The sequence below is a fragment of the Nicotiana tomentosiformis genome, chromosome 2 (genome assembly GCF_000390325.3).
Source record: "Nicotiana tomentosiformis chromosome 2, ASM39032v3, whole genome shotgun sequence".
In the NCBI taxonomy this organism is placed as follows: Eukaryota; Viridiplantae; Streptophyta; class Magnoliopsida; order Solanales; family Solanaceae; genus Nicotiana; species Nicotiana tomentosiformis.
Genome location: NC_090813.1, coordinates 40610304 through 40629759, shown reverse-complemented (window position 1 = coordinate 40629759; position 19456 = coordinate 40610304). Strand labels below are relative to the sequence as shown.

Below are 19456 nucleotides of genomic sequence, written 5' to 3'. Positions count from 1 at the left end.
CCTTTTGGATTCTCAGTTTTTCCCTTCCAGCATCCTGGGTTGCACTAACCTTGGCCCTTTTGGAGGAACCGAGTTCTTCACTAGCACTAGCCTTCCTTTTCACTGATTGTCTTGCACTTTTTCTTTTCTCACCAGATTTCTCAGACACTTGTTCAACCAACTCTTCACCAGATTTCTCAGCTACTTTCTCACAAGATGTTTCACCCCCAACCTTGCTCAAGTCCATTTCACTTATATATGACTCCCTTTTGGACTTTAGAATAGTAAGTTTCTTTGAGGACTTACGAACCAAGGAACCAGGTTCCTCTTCTACCTCATCATCAACATCAACGACTAGTGCATGAGGCACTACCTTCTCATTTACAACCTTTCCATCTTTCACCAATCTCCTTTTCTTTTTTTCCTTTTTGCTTTTCCTTAAAACTAACTCAAATTCTTCCTTCTTCTGCAACCTAGTGATAGGTCTCTTAGAAGTTGACTCTTGGGGAGTTGCCTGACTACTCCTAGACCTGATGAAGCTCGCAAGAGCCACATTGTCATAGTCATCTTCACTCCATTTATTTTCTTCCTCAGACGGAGATCGCATCTCGGGAGGAACAATGGCCAATGTCTCAGCATAGAAATGAGGAAGGACATGTGATCAGTACTAACCTGGGTTTCTTTAGAAGAACAGGGAGTTTCATCCCAAGTAGGAGCATACTGCTCCTCTTGTGTAGAGGGATCAGGTCCCTCAGGAAGTTCCCCAGTAGTATTGTCTGGTGCCAGATTTTTGACGGGCACCAGTTCCCTTCCCTCTGCTAGTAGACTATCACCTTCTCCTTAGACCCATTTGTTTTAGACACGCCTTCATACTCATCAACTGCACAGCCCTCAACAGCGATTGGCAACATATTTTCTATGACCTCTTGTTCTTCCAAACCCAAAGTAAACTCAGAAGATATAAGAAGAGCATTACCTGTAGACTTGGAGACATTCAAATCAAGACCCGGGGTAGTCTTTGCCGATTCATCACTGTTACAACCCACTCCTTGCATCTCAGAACATTCTTCCACTGGTCGACTAGAAATTTCCTGATTGTCTTTTTCCGCCATTGTATCTACTTCTACCATTTTTTTAGACGAGACAGAAGGAGAAGTTGCTGCCATAAATTTCTTAGGAGTCGAGGTTTTGCGACTCCTATGAGAGCCAGTGCTCGACTGAGTTGGAGAGGAACCAGTAGATGGTTGTGACTCTAACTTAGGGTTTGGACTGGATGGTGTAGGGATTATAGGTTCTAGCACTGGGGTTTCAATTGGGTGATGACACAGTGGGAACGATGCTCGGAACAGCCTGAGTCTCTAGATCTTCAGACATGGTGGAGGATAGTGAGAGTTTGATAGAAGAAAAGAGTGTTTGGTTTGAAGGAAAAAGAGAATTTTTGGCTTTGGTGTGAACAATTATGATAGTGACCATGAGAGAGGTTATTTAAGAGGGCTGAGGGACCGGTTAGGAACGGGTATCAAGTTGGGTAGACGGGTCGTTTCATAATGGGTAGGACGCTTGAGTTCCAAAAAGAGAGAGAAAGGAATAATTGACATTTTAATGACGTGGCACCATTTCAGACGTTAAAAAGATATGGATGAGAGTATATAGAAACTACTAAACTGTGTCAAAGGAGCTAGTTTCCCTGACAGATTTTGTAAATGTGAACTTTATCCTTTTGACGGAAAAGCGATATCATTGGCTACTTGTTTGCTCTGTAATCGTCATGCGTGTCTACCTGCAATGGTATAGAGATGAGTTAGACTTTGCCAGAAAACACTTTTTTTAGCTATTTACCTGTACATTTCTTTCATAGCCAATCATCGAGGGACCAGGTCCTTAACTTGGTTTTATCAACCCTAGTGCCAAGTGATTCTTTTCAAAGTGCTCTCTGCTCAGTGTTTTGGTGAAGATATCTATAATTTGATCTTCTGTGCTGCAAAACTTTCATGCAGATGAGCCCTTTCTCAACATTGTCTTTGAGGAAGTGATGTCGCATATCAATATGCTTTGTTCTCTTATGTTGAACTGGATTTTTGCCATGTTGAGAGCACTAGTGTTGTCACATAGTAAGGGCACACAATTAGAAAATGCACCGAAATCTTCTAGCTACTGCTTGATCCACAGCAGTTGAGCACAACAAGAGGCAGCTACCACATACTCAGCTTCAGTAGTTGAAAGGTCCACTGAGTTTTATTTTCTTGTGCCCCATGAGATTAGACACGAACCTAGAAAATGTGCCATACCAGAAATGCTTTTCCTATCCACCAGATAATCAGCATAGTCAGCATCAAAATACCCTATAATGTCAGAGTTATCTCCTGAGGGATAGTAGAGAACCAGGTCATGCGTTCTTTTGAGATACCTCAGAATTCTCTTTGCAGCCTTCAGATGAGACTCCTTTGGATTGGATTGAAACCTGGAACATAGTCCCATGCTGAAAACAATGTCTGGTCTACTTGCTATGAGATACAGAAGTGACCCAATAATGCCTCTATACATAGTCTCGTTTACAAGAGAATCGGGTTTATCCATATCCAGGCGAGTGGCAGTGGCAATAGGTGTATCAATGATCTTTGAACTCTCCATCTCAAATCTCTTCAGAAGCTCTATGATGTACTTTTGCTGACTTATCATTGTGCCCCGAGGAGTTTGCTTGACTTGTAGACCCAAGAAGAAATTCAATTCCCCCATCATACTCATCTCGAACTCACTTCCCATGAGTTTTGCAAATTACTCACACGATGAATCGTTTGTTGCTCCGAAGATGATGTCATTAACATATACTTGCACAATGAGCAGGTTCCTTCCTCGTTTCTTCAGAAATAAGGTGTTGTCAATTTTTTCTCTTGTAAAGCCATTTTCTAGAAGAAATTTGGACAGCCTTTCATACCAAGCATGAGGAGCCTGCTTTAGCCCATATAGTGCCTTGTCAAGTTTGAAAACATGCTCAGGATGTTCATGATTCTCAAATCCAGTAGGTTGCTTGACAAAGACTTCTTCTTTTAGAAAGCCATTCAGAAATGCACTTTTGACATCCATTTGGAATAACTTGAATTCCATATGAGACGCAAAGGCAATGAGGATTCTAATTGCCTCTATTCGAGCAACTGGAGAAAATATTTCATCATAGTCAATCCCTTCTTCCTGATTGTAACCTTGAACTACCAGCCTTGCCTTATTTCTGGTTGTGTTTCCAAACTCATCAAGTTTGTTTTTGAATACCCACCTGGTTCTTATAATAGTTCTGTCAACAGGTCATGGAACCAGGTTCCATACACTGTTCCTCTCAAATTGATGGAGTTTTTCTTGCATATATGTAATCCAATCAACATTGTCCTAGCCATGTCCTCAAGAGTCCTATTTTTCCTCTCCATGACACCATTTTGTTGAAGAGTTCTTGGAGTTGAAAAACTGTGACTTATACCATTTGCAGCACATAACTCGTCAAACTTTGCATTGTCGAAAACTGTACCATGACCAGATCTTATACTCACAACATTATGGCTCATCTTTACTTGGATCATTTTTACGAATGCAAGAAATACTTCAAATGTTTCATCCTTGGATCTAAGAAATAGAGTCCAGGTGAATCTTGAATAGTCATCCACAATAACAAAGATGTACTTCTTTCCTCCTCTACTTGGCACTCTCATAGGTCCACATAGATCCATATGAAGGAGATCAAGTCGCCTTGAGGTGCTGACTTCCTTTTTGGGCTTGAACGAAGATCTGACTTGCTTTTCTTTTACACATGCATCACACGTTTTGTGATTCTTGAAGCTTGAGTTGGGCAGGCCACGAACCAAGTCCTTCTTGACCAATTTGTTCAGCAACATAAAACTTGCATGACCCAATCTTCGGTGCAATAGTTCAACATCATCATCCACAGCACTCAGACAACTGAGATCTCCATTTTGCAGAGATTCAAATTCAACAACATAGATATTTTTGTATCTTTTGGCCACTAACACCACTTCATCAGTCACAAGATTAGTGATTGTGCATATCTTTGACACAAATTCCACTTTGTTTCTTTTGTCACGGATTTGGGAAACACTCAGCAAGCTGTACTTTAATCCATTCACATAGTACACATTTTTAATAGAGTGAGAGAGAGACTTCCCAATCCTTTCAACTCCCAGAATGTATCCCTTTCTGCCATTTCCAAAGGATACACTCCCTCCTTACAGGGCCTCCAGTGAAAGGAAATCATTTGTACTTCCAGTCATGTGTTTTGAGCAACCACTATCCATGTACCATTGTTGGCTGCTCTCCTTCACTGTTCCCTGCACAAGGAAATTAAAGGTTAGACTTAGGAACCCAAACAAGTTTGGGTCCCTTGTAATGAGGAAAGGGATGAATGAGGGTTCTTTTGGTCCAAGCAGGCATCATGCGTCTTTTATATGAGGGACCAGGTTCTCTAACAGTAATTACCTTTTTAGCAAAAACTTTATTTTTCTGTTGAGACTGAAACTTGGCCTTACAGGTTTCCTTAAAGTGCCCAGTATTATCACAGTGAGTGCAGAGCCAATTGTTAGGTGCAGTAACGTACTTGCTATGAGGGTTGTAGGGGGGTTCTTTCCCTTTGAAACCTGATTCCCTGCCTGTTTCCCCAATAGTTTGTGTACATGGCAGTGATAGCTTCAGAGGACCAGGTCCACTTAAGAGAGTTTTCTAGGTCACTCTTCACTCTGCCTAGATCTTTCTGAAGTTGTCTGTTTTTCCCAAGCTCAGCACACAGACTAGATTTCACTAATTTTAGCTCATTTTCAAGCCTAAGGTGTGCCTCACTTGCAACTTCCTTTCCCTTTAGAGTGTTCATAGGCCTACTTTCCCATTTGAATTCCTCAATTGTTTCCTCTAGGTCTACAACTACTACCAATAGGTCATCTCTCTCATTCTCTATGTTTGCAATTCTCTCAGTCAAAATATCCTTTTCCCATTTTAAACTCTCAACGGTCTCTCTTAGATCAACCGTAACCACCACTAGATCATCTCTCCCGTGTTCTATTTCTCCTAGTTCCATGGTTAGCACATTTTTATCATTAATGAGGCTGTGATAAGCATCAATTAAAATATTAGCCAAAGATATAAGCTTCTTTTGAGAATAGAATTTCAGATTTCTTTAAACATCAAGAAAGTTTACCTCATCTTCATCGCCATCTTCCTAATCCTTATCTGACTTAGCCATTAGAGCAAATATGGAATCAAATTCAGCTGTTTCACTTTCTACTGCCATCATGGAGCTATCACCTTGATTATCATCATCTCCAGATTCGCTGGAGGAGTCTCTCCATGCAGCAAGAGCTTGTTTCACAGCATTGTCAGCGACATCCTTTCTCTTGAACTTTTTGTCAGGAACTTGGTTCCTTTTGATTGCTTTGTCTGTGTTGTGTCTGTACTGATCTTGCTTAAGGATGAGGCAATCCTTGATGAAATGTCCTAGTTTTCCACACTTATGACATAGGTCATAGCCTCTTGGTTTGATAGAGCTGCCCTTTTTTGGAATACCTCCATTTCTACGAACCATTTTCTGAAATCTCTTTGTCAGGTAAGCCATGTCGCCATCCTCACCACTTGACTTATTTGTGTCTGTCTTGAGGACCATATTCTTCTCCCTTTTGGGCTCTATTCTCTCATTGTCCTTCTTCTTCTTCATTTCATACGTTTTCAGATTACCAATGAGTTCATCAATGGTTAGCTTTTGTAAATCTTTTGCCTATGTGATGGCGTTTACCTTGCTTTCCCAGGAACCAGGTAATACACTAAGTATTTTCCTAACTAGTTTGTTCTTGGGAATGATTTCTCCCAATGAGTGAAGCTCATTGATGATAGAGGTGAAGCGAGTGTGCATGTCCTGAATGGACTCGTAGTCTTTCATTCTGAAGAGCTCATACTCAGTTGTCAACATGTCGATCTTCGACTGCTTGACTTGAGTTGTCCCTTCATGTGCTGTTTGAAGAGCTTCCCAGATCTACTTAGCACTCTGACAAGCTGAGATACGGTTGTATTCATCTGGTCCGATGCCACAGACAAGAATCTTTTTTGCCCTGAAATTCTTCTCAATAGCCTTTCTGTCAGCATCATTGTACTCTTTTCTCGTTTTTGGGATTATAGTTGTTCCCTCATCAACAATTTTCATGGGAACAAAAGGTCCGTCACAGATTACATCCCACAACTCTGAGTCCTCAGCCATGATGAAATCATGCATTCTTGTTTTCCACTAACCATAGTATTGGCCGTTGAATCTAGGTGGTTTGTACGTTGATTGTCCTTCCTCGAAGTTTGGTGGAGCATCCATGATGAAGATCCTTTCTAGGTGTTTACCTTTTAGAAAGAACCCGCTCTGATACCAAATAATAGAAACTAAGGGTCCACCAAACTATATAAAGAACCAGGTTCTCTATTAGTTCCCACAGGACACACGCACACTGCAGTAGGTAAATGACACAAAGAAGTTTTACTTGAAAAACTCCCAGCTCGCAGGATTAAAAATCATGACCTGCCCTTGTAGGATTTCAACTTCACTACTAAGCAAACTTTAGATTACAACCTATAGTAACTTAGGAATTAACCTCTTAATCCCTCACTAACTTGTAACAACTCTATTACAAGCTACTTTGTAATAACTCTATTACAAAGACTTACAACTCGACTAACTCTAGCCAAGACACAAACACAAGGCTAATAATTTTACAAAGATTTCTTGCATAATGCTTCTAACTAAGCCAAGTAGGAATTACAAGTAAAGTGATTTGACAAAGGTGCAACACAACTAGGGACATGTAATGACTCAATGCATAAAACTAGTCCTTCATTATGTTGTTCTTTGTTCTTGATGCCCTTGAGAATCACTTGCAAGATTGGCACAGACTTGAGAGAAAATGCTTGATCGATTCTTGAATGTGTAAGTGTTTTGTTTTACCTTTGCTTGATGTTAATAACTCATTTGTGACATCACTTGAATGATGCAAGCAAGTTAGGTAAAGGGCATTCCCGATAAAGTTGACTGTTGCACTATTTTTGCACTGTTGCGTGTGCAGGCAACAACTTTACAGCTGTGAGGAGTTGACTTGTACAGTCACCACGGGAACTGGTGGCCATATGTTCCTTCTGTTGTTCCTTTGACTCTGAAGAGTTGAACCACGTCCCCGAGCTGAGACTTTATTATTCTTTAAGTACTTGAGAATATGTAACAGGTTCCTTATCTGGTTCTTGTTATTAAGTTTGTTAGATTATCAAAACATTACAAGGTACATATAACCTATCAGTACTGCTATTTGATGCAATGTGAGATCTTGCTATGTCTTCTCTGTCATTCTTTTTATGCTTATGTTGTTTTATTTTGTGTTTCCTTTATTCCTTAACCTCATTCTGCTTCATTATGTGGAATTTGAATTTTATTGGAAATTATAAGGTTCAAGGCGGACATGGGCGGATTTGCAGTCCCAATCATGGGGCACGTGAACCTGTGGTCTCACCGTCAAATTAGGTATTTTATGTACGTATTTTCTAGAATTAGTCTAATATTATCTATTGACACTCATACTCCAAAAAGATTGAATGGTGCACTTGGTTGAATATTGAGTTATTTATCCGAGGTATAGGGATTGATTCCCACATAATACTTTTTTTTCCATTTTTTTTAATGGTGCGCTCATATTCAAGAAATTCTAGACCAGCCTTTGAAGGCGGAAAATATCAACGGAGTTGAAGGAAATATGGCTTCAAACAATTCAAGAATAGGTTTCATATGATGCGTAAACCACTTTTGGTCCCTACTTGGAAATACAGTATTCCATATACCTCTTGGGAATCATCTTCTGCCTCTGAAAATTTGGAGGGGCAATTTTCAGTAGTAGGATGAAAGAAAATAACAGAGGTTGGTGAGTCTGTTCCTGAAGCTTCACCTGAAAATATTCCTGCAAAACCTTCGAGTAGCGATGAGGTAAGCTTAGCAATGCCCTGTTACAGACCTTTTAGTAAAAAAAGACCTTTTGGTATGCTGATTCTCTGCTACTTGCCAATGCTGAAAGACTAAAGCTTCTCAAGAAATTGAGTGAAGCCAATTTTTTGACACTGCAATGCGTCCAATTTTCACTCTGTTAGACTCCATTTTGTGGATATTTTACAAGCTAAAGTGCAGATTAACTCTGTTAACTAGTAACTAATCCCCGTTTTTTGCTTTTTTTTTGGATGGAAGGTGAATTGAGATCGAGTCAGAATTTTAACTTTATGAGTTCTGATTTTTAAAACTATGACTTCAAGTGCTAATAACTGGATTCTAAATTAAATATTTGTATATATTTAATAAAATTTGTAATACAAGTATACCATTTGAGCAGAAACTAATGAATTCGACCGAAATCGTAATTGAGCTTCTATCTCCGTCCCAGAAAATGTAGAGGGATAAAATCACTATACTATTCAAAACTCCAATTGTGACACTGATACCTTTTCTCTCCCACTTCACGTCCACCATGTAATACATTTTTCCTTTCTCTTTTATATTCCTTAGGTCATGATTCATGAACTTCTGATACATGGGGCAGTTCTCGTTGAGATATGTCCTTGTTATTACATAGATTCACCATTAAGTTTACACGTTGATTTCAAGTTTGAATAGATTGTCCTTTACATGATCTACGGGTGGCAAACAGACTTGGTCGAGTTGAATATAGGCAGTTCAAAATGGGTAATGTAAAAACTAATAAAATATTCGTCCCGTCCATATTTAATATGCATAAAAAATAAGTTAACCGGTGGATAATATAGATACTCATATTATCCATAGGTTCTTAAATGTAATCACTTTTGGAAGAATTTTTAGTTTTTCAAGTTTGAGGAACTCTCAATTTTGCAAATATAAAAGTAAGACTCGTTGGTTATCCGTTAAGTATTTATTTTTTAAGTGCATAATATGGATCTTATCCATATTTGATCTATTTTAAAAAAACTCATTATCCTATCCATTTTTAGTAGATAATATGGATGAATAATAATTATTTTTTATTCTTTTTACTACCACTAATATGACCGAAGCAGATTGGTCATATTTGCATCACCCGAACAATGTATTAGAAAGCAAGTATGATGCAACTTAATCAAGTAATAATAATTCGTTTTGGTGGACATAATTGGATATGCTGTTAAAGTTTAAAACCAATATTTAAGTCAAAAGAAGCTATCTTAGACATAATAGTATCAGAATATGAAGATCAATAATTCATTAATTAGGTAACTTTAATATTCAATAAAAGAGAAACTTAACAAAAAATACCACAAACATCTCACTGTAACTTTACAGAATACAGATTAAAGAAGGGAGACTAATACAAGATGGAGCTAACCAGATATCAAGAAAGCATATACTACTTACTATACATGTTGGATAGAATAAAGGGTGTCACAAGTAACTACAGACCCTTGGAATTAGGAATATCAATCCACCGCAATTGTAGCTCTATTTCACCACGCTCAACATTTCGCAATCTAATAAACACATTTTGAACAACTTGACCATTTTCCCAGACAATACAGCTTTCTTCAGAGAAGCAATTTTCCCTGCTTGGCTTTATTTTGGTGATTATGGTTCCATTCGGAATGTTCTCGAAGCGCTTTCTTACAGCATCTATAAATGGAAATATGTCAAGTTCTGCATCTCCCATTTTATCGTCTAGGGAAAATATATCCTTGTCATAAACTTGCTGCAATTGCAAGAACAGAACAACAACCAGGAATTACATATACCAAATATGATAATTAGATGGAAGTTACTAGCACTTTGAACAATCTTCATTAGTTATTATAACTCAAGCAAGGGTGCAGTAAACTGCTATTATTTGTCCTAATACACACACTAATAGCATAAAGTATTTATACAATCATTGTAATTCAATATGTTATTGCATGTTTACCCACCTTATTATTCACGTAACTAACTTCAACTTATTATGGTTAGTTACTTATAGTTATTTTTTAGGTGACTTGATAGTGCGAAAACTCTTTTGCACACAATCAGTGTATACAAGTTAAATTCATTTGCAGTAGATTTTTCTACATGCTACTAGCACCATACATTCTATGCATCCAACCAGACAAACTAAGACGTCGCTGCCCCTAGCATTTCATATTCAATAATCAGGATCACACTTAGGATTACATAAATTACAATCCATATGATGATTAGGACTTAGGAGGTTTTCATTACATTCAAGTTCTAAATTGATACAGAAGAAATTACATTTTCAGCTAAATAAATCCCTTTGTTAGTGGTGGAGCCAGGAATTATACTAATAAGGGGATTCAAAAAATACTACGCTAAAAGTTTTCTTATATAAAGGAGATTTGACGAGTTTTATATATACATTTAAAAGATTTGTCTACATGCACAATACAATTTTCTGATAAACCAATTCACCATACATAGCTCCGCCACTGCTTTGTTGGCATGACTTATTTCTTAAATTCCTTTGAAAAAGTTGAAAGCAAACTAGACTACAAGTCTATAACTACACCATTTATTTTTTTATTTTTGCAGAGACTACATGTTAATATGTTGTTTTATTCCTTTATTAAACAAAAATACAGAACGAAGTGAATTACCAGTTTGATTGGTTGAATTGGTTCAGTGATGGATAATGTTAAGTCTTCATTCCATTCAGGATTGACATTCTTCTTCACCACTCGAGTCTTCAGTTTCTGCCCAGAAATAAAACAATATTAACATTACAAGATAAGAATAGTATATTTATCTCAGAAGATAAAATCAGCATACATAAGCCATGAATAGGAGAGAGAAAAAGTAGTAACAGGCAATGAGAATATTTTAACACCCAATTGGTCCAAATATTTTAAATATATATAATATATATCATGAGGTTCATTAAGCCCGAATTTGTTTTGAATTTACTATGAAGATTTATTACTCAAAAGTCTTTATCTTTTTCATGTAAAGATATGAACTAGTCAACACTGATGCAATCAAAACACAATCAACAAATAGAAAGATTAAGATGAAAACAGGGTATATGGTTGCCACCTACATAAACAGAAATGTTTGTCCTGAAATCAAAAGGAAACTTGAGGTGATATCCTAAAAGAAAGCTATCAAATTTACATGAATTACGAAAATACTGCAGCAAAATCGCTATGTCGTCAAAATTTTCAGCTAGTGAAAAACCCAAAATGACCAAAGATATATATTTTTTTTGGGGGGGGGGGGGGGGGGGGGGAGTCTCACAACAAAGAATAACAATTTTCATCTGAATTTCAATATCCAGGAAGATCAAGATATGCAAAATGTATGAACAACTGAGAAAAGACCAATAGGAAACAAAGCAAAATAGTCGCAAAACACAAACACTGTCCAGCAGAAAAAATATAGAAGTAACTGAAAACAAGAAAAATGACGTTACCTGTCTACCCAGCCTAACAACAACATACGGATCGCTGCTAGTAACATCTCTAATAGCCAAATTAATACCTCTGTGGATATGAATTCTCAGAAGACCCAATAAATTCTCCATTTGAAAATTGAATGAGAGCTCTTTCTGAGGAGAAGGGGCGGGGGGGAGTTGGTGTAATATAATGAATTGATCGAGCCAAAGAAAGAAAGAGAGATGATAGATGATAGATGATTATTCTATTGCCTATATATAACGTCTACTTTAGGTGTCATTTATACTGAAATGTTTCATGAATACTCTGATTGCAGGTAAAAGACACTTTCTGGTATATTTAGTTTTCTTTTTAAAGAATATATTATTTACATTTTATTTGATCTAGTCATTTTTTCCTTTTTCATTTTTTAGGAGAAGGGGGTGGGGGAGTAAGGGAAAAACATCTCCTGTTTAGCAATGATGTCACAATTTAAAAAGAAAATTGAGTTAAATATATATTATTGGTCTAATATTGTTTGCTTGACCACTAAGGGAAAAAAAAACTTGTCCGCAACGAACAAAACAAAGGTTAATTATAATGTTTATTCGTTGAAAAGTACGGCTGAAGCAAAGAATACTTACTTCACCAAGGTAGAATGATTTGCTTAGTAAATGAAAGGGGTGAGGAGACGGACAGGAAAATAATATCGACATTGATGGGAATTAATTATAGTAATCATAGCACATTATAATTTTTTAATTCTTCTGCTTTTTATTGAATTTTGACTGAGAAATCAACTGTTGACGTTGTTTTGGCGCGGAATTATCGAGAGTTGTTGATTTTGGTAGAACAAATAACAGGACTGCGATATATTTCTGGTTCAGAAAAGTTTGGTAAATGCTACGTGCAGGGTTGTCATGTTTTATTAAAGCAATCATCTACCTTTTGGTCATATGGCATATTCGTGACTCTAGATCCTGTTTAAAATTTGAAATTATTTGGGTATTGGAAATAGCGCTATTTCTTTTTTTTTTTATTTATTAATATGGCTGAATTTTATTAGAACAAAAATATAAATATGGAGGGGATTTACCCCAAAACCTCGAGAATAAAAAAAAATGAGAGGAAAAGAGCGTAGTTTATTTTCTATGCGGAGAAAAAGTAGAGGCCGTAGGTTAAGTTGCTAAATTACCACAAATTATTACTGCAATCTTAATTAATTGTTACAATTATAGTGAAACCTCAAGCTTACATAGTCTTCCTCCCTGAGCAAAAACTGATACCACTAATTCATAGCAAAACTAGGACGGGCGAGAAACTTAATCAATATCGACATATTAATTACCTTACTTATTCAACGCCTTGTAATTAATTTATATCATAATAAATGAAACGCTCCGATGTTGATGAGACTTCCCTTTCATGAGAGAGTGATACGCAATTCCAGAGTAGATTCGACTTATTTGCTTATAATTGTATTATTATGTGATAGTTTCTTCGTTGTAGAATAAAATTAGTCTCCTTTGTGAAGAAAAAAAACCCTAATGTATATACATCTACAATTTGAAAGTAATACAAACTAAGTATCATTTTGGACAGAAAGTAAAGTGATAAAACCACTATAATAGAGCCGATTTAACATTAAACCGACGTATCTTATGTAAAGTATTGTTCACACCATTGCTTATTATGAGTAAAAATTTAGTGTATGCAGCAAGAACATCATTAATTAATAGCATGGAGTCTAAAATTAATAAGAGTGAACTTCCTTAGTATTTTTGTATCATTTGATTTTAAAAAACAAAGAAAAAACATTCAAAGCACAAAAGTTCTCTAAAACAATGATTCAAAACCAATTATTTCGTAATCAAATCCAAATACTTCGAATAAACTCAAAAGAAAAATAAAAAAGGCAACTAGTACTTTTTAGTGTTAGTTCATTTTAATCTAAAGTTGTAAGTTATAAGGTTCAAGTTCCTCAGTTGACCTGAAGCCTTAGAAGTGACTTATTGTAAACGTGTCTATAGGCTATAGGCTATAGTCTATAGAGATCGGATATTGCGGCTAAGCTCCCAGATTAGGAGTCCCGAACCTTAACGTTGCAATTTTGGACTCAAAATATAAAAATAGGTGAAAAAGACTTTGACAATATTTTTATATACAACGCCCATTTCATGTGCTATACCTTAACGGAGAAACTAAGACTTGAAAATATTTTTATATATAACGTATGTATTTTATGCGCTATGCCTTAGTTTGAACAGGCGGCCAAGGTCGCATGAATTACATGCGCTATACCTGAATGTGAAAAGACGGTCAAATATAGTGCATGTAATTCGTGCGCTATATATAAATTAATATAGCAACTATCTTCCCCGACAGAACCATTCTCCAAAACGGTCCCCCCACCCCACCCCACCACACCCCACCCCATTTTTTAAAAAGAAAATCTCCATTGGAGCACACAAACCTCCTCGAAATCTGGTGTCATTCATATTTTGTCGATCCAAAACCTGATCCAAGGCTGCCTCGTGGAGTGGAACTCGCTTAGTGCGCGATTTAGTTGTCAAAAAGCGGTATTTTTACTCCGTTCAAAACAATTCAAAAATAGGTATTTCGAAAGATTCTTTTAGTGTGTGTGTGTGTGTGTATATATATATATATATATATATATAAAAGTAATTAGTTGGTAATAATGTATTGCATGATTTTGTGCTCGTTTTGTGATTTTTTTTTTCCGAATTAGTTTAATGTTTAGGAAATTTGTGTGAAAATTATTTATCATACCTTTGCTATATAATTGTTGAATATTTTGTGTGTGTTGATTATTTTTATAATTGTAAAACATTAATATATGCCTTTAGTGATGTCCTTTAGTGTAGTATAACTATAAATACAATATAATTTATGTTAATTGATGTTATTTATTTCCCTTTAGATTGATGTATCTTTAGTGTTATTTAGTGCCTTTTAGTGATCTTTAGTATTCTTTAGTGTAGAACAATAACTACATATCCTCATTAACGTACCTGATTAGAGTAATCAATTACGGATCAAATATTAATCAATTATTAAGCGTATAGTAAATGTATTATTAGATATGAATCATAAAATAATTAGTTGTTAATATAAAAGAGACTCTATGGATTTTTGTGTAAAATAAAACAAATTAGCATACAAATCGTTACGAACGAAATAAATAATTCATAATAGTGTATATAAAAATAATTATTAAAATTTAAAAAATTATATCAATTAGTTAAATAAATTAATTATTTAATATAGTATTAATGACGAATAAGATTGTTAAGAAATTGACAGTACAAAAAAGAGACGGTGTCGTGTTGTTTTGGTTAAAGGTAACAAATTAAGATATAAGTCATTACGAACGCAATAAGTACTTAATAGTATTTTTTATAAAAATAATTATTAAAAATATCTCGATAAGTTAAACGAATTAAATATTTAATTTTCTTATAACGACGAATAAATATGAAAAAGGCTGACAGTACAAACAAAACCCTGCCGAATTTTAGTCGTAAAATCCAAAAAGCTAACATATAAATAAATACTTTATATAAAACTAAGTAATAATATAAAAAAATTATGAATTAAATATTAAGGTAAAAAATATCGCAATATATTTCGAGACGTTAAACGATTAAAGAGGACAATATTTTAATTAATATTATTCAATTTACAGACATCGTCATGGATCGTCCGTCTGTGCATCCTAAACCTAATGTTCGAGAGTTGCTTTTGCTCCAGGAGGGCCATAGATCTTCACACATCTGGGATGGACAGTTGCTATCCTAGAACATCCACCCCAGACGTATTGATAATTTTTGAGAGTTTATTAGGGATCACCCACTTCATGCCCGTACAGTTGCGTGCCTTCAACGGACTGGCTTTTATTGGATTATAGAGGTCAGCCGGTTACAGTTTGACTGACCCCTGATCACGGTTTTGATCGAGCGGTGGAGAATTGAGACTCATATATTTCATCTGCCTATCAGCGAGGCGACCATCACGCTACAAGACGTGGAGGTATTATTCGGGTTGCCCGTTGATGGTTTGGTTGTCCACTACCCGCCCGCTCTTAGGGATTATAGGAGGCTTGACTATCTACAGATGTTGTAGAGGCTCACTGGATTTCAGTCGGCAGAGCCGACTGCTATTAGTAGTGTTAGTCGATTGCAACTATTGCTTGTTAGGTAGTATTTTGAGGCACTGCACGAGGAGATCACAGATAACTCACCACTTGAGGCTATTGAGCGGCAGTTGAGGCTGTTGATATTGATGATGTTTTGTGGTATTATTTTCCCAGACACTTCGGAAAACCTTGTTAGCATGCGGTTCTTGCATCATCTGGAGCGGCTAGATGACTTACACACGTACAACTGGGATGGAGCTGTTGTAGCCTACCTTTATAGGAAGTTGTGTAGGGCGTCCTTGTGAGAGACGTCGCCAGATTTATTCCGCTAATGCAGGTGATAACATTATCAATTCTTTTCATGAATATCATAGATATAGTAAAAATTACTCAAATTTACGTCCACAATCAATATTAGGTTTGGGTTTGGGAGCGGTTCTTGTAGATGCATCCCCCTCCCCGACCGATAGCTCCAGATGCACCACCTCTGCTATTTCTACCACGTGCTAGGAGGTGGGTAGATAGGTTACGCCCGCGAGGTCAAGGCTCGACATCCTCTCCCTTATTATAGGGATCTGTTGGATCTACTTAAAGATGCTCAAGTAAATATTTGATTAAGTTTGTTTGATAATATTTGATCTGTCATGCCTTTACTTACTATTCTTGCATTTAATAAATAGTTCATATGGAAGCTGGTTTCCTAGATTATTGCTCACATGGTCGAGTTATGTGGATGTACGAGGTCCCACTGATATGTCTCAATATAGTCGAGCATCATGCGACCGGACGAATCCTGCGATAGTCTGGTCGCTGACAGCTTATACCTACTCCTCCTAGTTGGCATTCCACACATTACGACCAGGATGATCGTAGAAGGGTTGACCAGGCATACTTGGCATAGCTAGAGGCCCAGATAGAGGACTGGGATCAGAGACTGGGCCTGATTGCGCCATACCCTCCACATGACCGTGTTGACGGGGGCATGAGTACATGGCTTGGTATCGCCACGTTACTCGCACTCTGATAGGTAATCCCGTTCATCAGGATGGTGGTTGGTGCGTTCCATATGCCGGGAGGCATGAGACACTGGTATGTTATTTGATATACTTACTTATCATGTTATATTTCCTTAACATCCTTCCTTAATTAATATGTTATATGCTATGCAGGCTATTAGCTTACACTATTTCTACCAAATGGGCCTGCAGATGCAACATCATGTAGACGATAAAGCATCATTTGTGCACAATTGGGGTTGCCAGGTTGCCGGTCTTGCTGATTACACATTGAGAGCTGCCCGAGAGGATGCGCGATTAGGTTTTGATGATGCATATGTGCCGCCTGAGGATTACCATCATGGACAAGGCGTTCCCCCAACACGTGGTAGACGTTCCAGGCGTGGACAGAGAGGAAGGGGTGGCCCACACGGTCGTGGTGGTCGACGAGGACAGGGTCCCCAGCAAGGGGGCGGTGAGGCACCCGTGGAGGATATTGGCGAGGATATGCCAGGTGACTTTTTTGAGCCACACGATGTTGGCGATGATATACCTACATTCAGACTGTTGTCACCGAGGACTTCACAATTGACCCCGACAACTCCATTGTTGATCGTGGGCACGCCATTACGGTATTTGATTGGGATCAATATTTTCCTAATGTTGCAGGCTCATCGAGGGTTGTAGAGGATCATTCGGTGCGAGATGTACAGAGTGGTAGACGACTAAGTTATGGCTCTTCATCGAGGGATGCTGAGGATACTCCAGGCACAGAGAGGGAGACATCACATCCGGTGGAGACGTCACAGTCTTCATCTAGTCCAGTGCATCTCGGAGTTCCCCCAGAGCATTATGTGCCCACTAAGACACATGTTTGTTTGTATTACCATTATTTTAAATTTATTTGACCTTAATTATTAGTCAATAATATCTATTTTGTTTATATTTTTTTTTAAGATTTCGCATCCCCTATCACGGAGGCTAGAGTGTGTGATACTCGATTGCCGGAGATGCAGGATCTTATTCAGGAGCCAGCTGAGACACTGGTTTGACTATTAAATCGTTTTTTAACTATTGTGTTACTTTCTATATATGTCATGTACTAAAATTTGTTAATATTTTGTAGCTTATTGATGGCCCAACAGACGCCTCTACTGATCCTGCTAGCCTTCCAGACGATCATGTTGCAGCACATCCTCAGATAAAGAGGCGACGGTGTGAGGATGATTCGGATAGCGTAGCCGATCGGAATGGTATGCGCCTCCGGCCAGCCAATGCATTAAAGCATACAGGTTGTGGGACACATTGATATGTATTTTGATTTGTATATATGACATTAAATATTTTTTAAAATATTATTGATATTTTTACATTATAAGCGCATGTGTTTTTAGTTTTAGTCTTATTGATTAGGTTATTACTAGAACACAAAAAATACATCAGATTAACATAAATTAAAAAAGGAGACTTCGATCATTCAACTTTAGCTTCTGAAGGAGGAATCATGTCACTTGTAATTTCGAAAAGTGAATCCTCTCTTTCAGATCTTGGCCTTGGTATAACTTGTCTTTGATTGGGATTTCGATTGAAAAGATATTAGGCCGCTTCCTCAATACGATAAAAAAAAAAATACATAATACATGAAACCTAAAACATAAAATAAAAACTACACTTAAAACAGTCATGTGTTTGTTTAGTCACTATCGCCCATTTTTCTCTACTTCAACCGCTGAAATTTTTCTTGCAACCGATTATTTTCTTCTTCTGCCACTTTCAGTTGCTCCTTCACTGCCGCAAGTTGTTCTTCAAGTTTCTAGATCTGTATTTCTTACTCCCCGATACGATTCCAAAGGTTTAGCAAACATGATTTATAGTATTCCTGGTTAATGGGTTTATCATACCATTCTTCAAAACCACATTGATTTTCATCCTACAAATGGTGATGATAACAAACGAATATTAATGAACATGTTATAAATAATTTATTAACCAACATAAATTTCAATATTAATAACTCACAACTTGTTTACACATCTAACGTCTGCGCCCTAGATTGCAAGTTGACCAACATGGATTAAAAATCGCACGTTTTCTGAACTGGTGTTTAACGCAAATTGTTCATGCACTATGTTTCACTTACAAAGGCTTCTTTACGGTACAAGTATGTGCAGACCTTTTCAAGTCGACAAGACAAGATGCATAACGCATATTGTTGACGCGCTATGTTTTATTTACAAAGGATTCTTTACGGTACAAGTGCGTACAGGCTTTTTTAGGTCGACAAGACAAGATGCATAACACATATTATTGATGCACTATATTTCACGTACAAAGGATTCTCAACGGTATAAGTGCGTGCATGCTTTTTTAGGTCGACAAAACAAGGCGCATAACACATATTGTTCATGCACCATACTTCATTATTAGTGAAATCTTTACAGTACTAGTGCGTACAGGCTTTTTAAGGTCGACAAGACAAGATAACGTATATTGCACATGCATCATGTTGAACTATCTCCTATTTGGTTCTGTTTAAATTGAACCAAATTTCAGTTATTCATTTCAACAACCATTTCAAAATTCTATTTACATTTAATAAGTGGTTTAAGAAGAGACAAAAATAGTGAAGGTAGTTCAAAAGATTCACATGGAACACGTCATAATACAATTGATCCCTATCTTGAAAAAAATATGCTAGGTTGTTATACTGATTTGGTGGATGACACATGGTATGTTGTTTTACATCCCTTGGAAAATAAGTCTATCAATATACATATTGGTCTCAAAATTGCAGGGCACATTATTGAGGGGGAAGCGCATTCTACAAAGCCTGAAGGTATGTGAATTTGGGGTGAAAAACTACAATGGATTCCCCTATACTCAAAAAAGTGTGATTATGAAG

General features: G+C 37.0%; 1 protein-coding gene across 1 annotated transcript; it reads right to left on the bottom strand.

Moving 5' to 3' along the window:
- Positions 1-9226: 9226 nt before the first annotated feature.
- On the bottom strand, positions 9227-11687 carry LOC104105619 (protein C2-DOMAIN ABA-RELATED 3-like). Its single transcript, XM_009613968.3, has 3 exons — positions 11442-11687; positions 10630-10725; positions 9227-9731 (listed from the first exon to the last, which is right to left on the bottom strand). The coding sequence occupies exons 1-3, from the start codon at positions 11550-11552 to the stop codon at positions 9441-9443; spliced, it is 498 nt and encodes a 165-aa protein (XP_009612263.1). The 5' UTR covers positions 11553-11687; the 3' UTR covers positions 9227-9440.
- Positions 11688-19456: the final 7769 nt, after the last annotated feature.

Excerpts from the sequence above, each read along its gene's own strand:
- LOC104105619 (XM_009613968.3), bottom strand. The coding sequence starts at position 11,552 with ATGGAGAATTTATTGGGTCTTCTGAGAATTCATATCCACAGAGGTATT. Across the intron at positions 10,726-11,441 it reads TTGTTAGGCTGGGTAGACAG|AAACTGAAGACTCGAGTGGT; the intron begins GTAACGTCATTT and ends ATTTCTGGGCAG. Across the intron at positions 9,732-10,629 it reads CAATTCAACCAATCAAACTG|CAAGTTTATGACAAGGATAT; the intron begins GTAATTCACTTC and ends TTGCAATTGCAG.